At 36.8% G+C, this 3,819-nt stretch overlaps 1 protein-coding gene across 1 annotated transcript; it reads right to left on the reverse strand.

The window, feature by feature from the left end:
- Nucleotides 1-3,521, reverse strand: LOC306843742 (proteasome subunit alpha type-7-like). Its single transcript, XM_079375390.1, has 8 exons — nucleotides 3,156-3,521; nucleotides 3,008-3,049; nucleotides 2,190-2,316; nucleotides 1,782-1,906; nucleotides 948-1,070; nucleotides 742-861; nucleotides 573-635; nucleotides 1-450 (listed from the first exon to the last, which is right to left on the reverse strand). Exons 1-8 carry the CDS (start codon nucleotides 3,222-3,224, stop codon nucleotides 355-357), a joined length of 765 nt encoding a protein of 254 aa, XP_079231516.1. The 5' UTR covers nucleotides 3,225-3,521; the 3' UTR covers nucleotides 1-354.
- Between the last annotated feature and the right edge of the window lie 298 nt (nucleotides 3,522-3,819).

The raw sequence follows: 3,819 nt of genomic DNA on the forward strand, positions 1-3,819 counted from the left end.
GTCCATTGGTACAAACCAAAAGAGTTTATTAGGAAACATCAGTCAGAGCACATTCCCCCAGAATTCTCCACAGTGGTAAAGAGCTGAGTGTGAAAACTGACCAGGTCGTACTAGTACATGCTTGACAAATGACTTGCTTGGTAACCCCAAAACCTGAACATGCTTTTATTACTTTGATTTTTAAAAATATTTCCTGGAACAAAAACATATTCACAGATACTGTGTGTTCAGCAGAAGACTGAGAGACTGTGCTCTTAATGGATGAGAGGAGGAGGGTACGGTGTGGGCCTGAGCCAAGTGCGTCTGCCCGTATAAACAAAACTAAGAGAGGAGCTACACAATCATGTGAGTGATTTACGAAGACTTCTTCTGCTTCTTCTTCTCTGCCTCCTCCTCTTTCTCCTTTTCTATTTCGGCAACCAGCGTCTCGATTTCTTTGGACTCCAGAATCTGTAAAAAAAAAAAAAAGAGAGATGAAAAGAATGTTCTAACATTAGAAGGATGACAAGAATGTTGTGTCAAGACAACTGTAAATAGATGAATATACAAAAATCATAAATCAAAAGTTTTACCTTTAGGGGCTGGTTTCTTCGGATCACAGCCAGCTCGATGTTCTTGCCCCCGGATTGCACAACCTGTGTATCACAGATCATATACAATCGCAAACATGTTACATCCTGTCAACTTCATGATTTGAGAGTCTGTTTTGAATACATGTGATTATGGTAACATTGTGTTTACCTCTAGTAAGGCTTTGATGGCCAGTTTGATGGCATCGTTATCACTCGCGATGGCTTCGTCTGTGTAGTTTTTCTCCAAAAACTCTCTCACCGTCTTTGCACTGCGTCCGATAGCGTTTGCCTGAGGACACAGGTGAGAAGAGGGTCAATAGAGTCACAAAACGAGTAACACCTGAATGCTACAGGAACAAACGGCTCTCACTTTACCTTCCACGCGTGGTATGTTCCAGAGGGGTCCGTCTGATATAGACGTGGAGTCCCATCATAGTCGAAACCAACGATCAGGGCTGAGATGCCAAAGGGGCGGCGTCCGTTGCTTTGAGTGTAGCGCTATTGCATGAGCAAAACAATGAATACACAGAGATATATATCTAGCAGAATGAGTCATTGTAACTTAATTAAATGTGCTGTGTGTTTCAGAGTGATAAAATAAGAGTGCCAAAATAAAAGCTTGATGGTTTAACATTCGAAAATGAATTAATATCCACAATTAATTGTAATTTTACAGTTGTACTGTATAGTGTTTTTAAATAGCTTTTCCATTCAAATAATTTTTCTAAAATACGTTTTCAGTATTTTAATAGTAAACGGTTTAATATTTTATGCAGTAATAAAAATGAAATAACATTATTATTATTATTATTACTACATAGTCAATGTATTATTGATTTTTTTCCCCCAATTTTGGGCCAAAATGTGCAGGCCTACAAGCAAGAACACTGAACAAAAAGTTATTTAAAAATAATAACATTTTCAAATTGCTATCACATTTTTATAAGAAAAAAATCCTCATGTCATTCAAAACCTGTATGACATCTTTTCTGCAGAACACAATGATATTTTGAAGAACACTGGGTTCCAAACACTGACTTTCACCATACAGAGAAAAAACATTTAGTCATAATTTTTCTATCTTTTTTTGTGTTCCACAGAACACATTTAGCCATACAGGTCTGGAACAACATGGGGTTAAGTAAATTACAATGTGAGTGAACAACTCTAATAAATGGCCTGTTTGTGAACTGGAGGGAGGGATGTCACCTGTTTGAGTGTGGCGATGTAGCGGGTGATGTACTCCACAGTAACAGGGTCCTCCACTGTCAGTCTGTGGCTCTGGCACTCTACTCTAGCTCTGTTTATGACGATCCTGGCATCTGCAGTCAGACCTGGACAAACACAGTAACAAGGAAAAGCATGCTCAAATCACCCATATGCACCGGAGAGTCCAGATTATAAACTATTCAAATGCACCTGTTCTGTCAAAGATTTTAATCAAATATCTAGTGGCCGCAGCTGAAAGCCTTAAAACATGAAAAGCAATTGATGCCACAACTTTCAGGGATCTTTTTCCATGAATGAAAGGGAATGGCGACTGACAAACAATGACAGAACCATCCCTTCATGACATTGATTATAAGCAGAGCACAGATGTAGAAGAATAAATCTTGCCTGCAAAGGCCATGCACACATGCTCATCTAGAGCACAGATCTTCCTGACCGTCCTCTCCTCCTGAAGCTTTGCCACAGACTTCTTCTCAACACCCAGGACAACAATATCCTTCCCCCTGATGCCAACCTTCAATAAATAAAAAGTTAGGGTTAGTATTTGAATACTTCTAACGTTTACAGAAAAGAAAATAATTGTGCAAAAACAACTTTTATATTCATTATATCTAATCTAAACTATGGGCACATCGCCCTCTACCGGATTTTTTTGTCTTAAGAATGAAACTACATGAATCATACAGTTACAGTAGAAGTCCTATAAAAGGTAATATCAGAAATAAACTATTAAAATTGCATTTAATTATTTAAGGATCGTTTAACAGTGATTTTTACAACAAACCCAGTACAGTTAACGTTACATGAAGTTTACCTGGACATGCAATTTCATTGATTAGTTAACCGGCAAAATGATTAAACCCCATTTCTTTTTAATAAAAGTAGGAGTGTACTGGTGCAGTATTTAAAATTCATAACGTGATCAAATCAAAGAATATATCTAGCTTAACATAAGGATAGTCCATGCTAATATTAGCCGCAACATGCAAGTCACGCTTAGCTGTAGCATATCAATGAAAACCGCTGCAAATAAAGCCAACGACCCAGCTGCTTCATAACAGCCTTAATCTATCACTATATTTATTCCTGTATCCAGCGCTCGTTCGCTATAATCATCCGTCAATCGGTCATGAATGTATATTTGTGTAGCCGTTAGCCACAGCGCTAAAGCTGTGGCTCAGATGTAACCAAATAAACACACTTACAGCTGTGGAGCCCTTCTTTACTGCTTCCTGAGCATATTCCACCTGAAACAGGTGACCATCGGGAGAAAAAACTGTTATAGCTCTGTCATATCTAGCTGCCATTTCTGCACACTAGAAACAAACGCACGAATTAGGGTGAAATATTTGCCTGTGACTTTCGACTCGCAGCACAGGAGCTTTCGAATTTGATTTGCGCATGCGCAGGAACAGCGCGCATTGAATGGTGGGACTTGTAATTCTCAATGCACTAAACTCGTGTGACTTTCTTTAACGGCGTCCCCTGTTTTTCTTTCTTTTTTGAATAATAATTGTTTATAGTAACAAATTTATTATTTATTCATTTATTTTTGTTTGTTTGTTTGTTTGTTTTGACTACTAAAAATGTTACCCTGTAATTAATAATTTTTTTGTTTAATAAAAATTACTTAGTATTCTAAGGGAATGGAAGTGTGTATTTACTTTCTCAAATAAAATGTCTGAATTGTATAATATGTTTGAATTTCTCTTCCATTCTGTTTCTATGTATGTATGTGTGTATATATAATAGAAAACAGTGCCCATTTAAACAAATAATATAGACATTTTAGAAATCTAGATATTTTATTTTAGTTCTTTTTTTTTCAATTGTTATTAACCAAAAGAAGCTGAAAATAAAAAATTGCCATTAAAGACATGACCACTCCAGAGCTATTTAGATACTTGATTTAACTGTTATATTACAAGTCCTCAATAGTTTCAAACAAATGGAAGACAGCATGATGTCTTTGACAAATACCTACAAGTACATACCAACACTTTCATGCTTCTACTTC

This window comes from Barbus barbus (genome assembly GCF_936440315.1).
Source record: "Barbus barbus genome assembly, chromosome: 24".
NCBI lineage: Eukaryota > Metazoa > Chordata > Actinopteri > Cypriniformes > Cyprinidae > Barbus > Barbus barbus.

What these genes read in the sequence shown, in the direction of transcription:
- LOC306843742 (XM_079375390.1), bottom strand. Translation starts at nt 3,224, where the DNA reads ATGCGCGCTGTTCCTGCGCATGCGCAAATCAAATTCGAAAGCTCCTGT. An exon ending in ACATCGCCACACTCAAACAG is followed by an intron (nt 1,071 to 1,781) that starts GTGACATCCCTC and finishes CTCATGCAATAG; the next exon opens with CGCTACACTCAAAGCAACGG. An exon ending in CCATCAAAGCCTTACTAGAG is followed by an intron (nt 636 to 741) that starts GTAAACACAATG and finishes TGTGATACACAG; the next exon opens with GTTGTGCAATCCGGGGGCAA.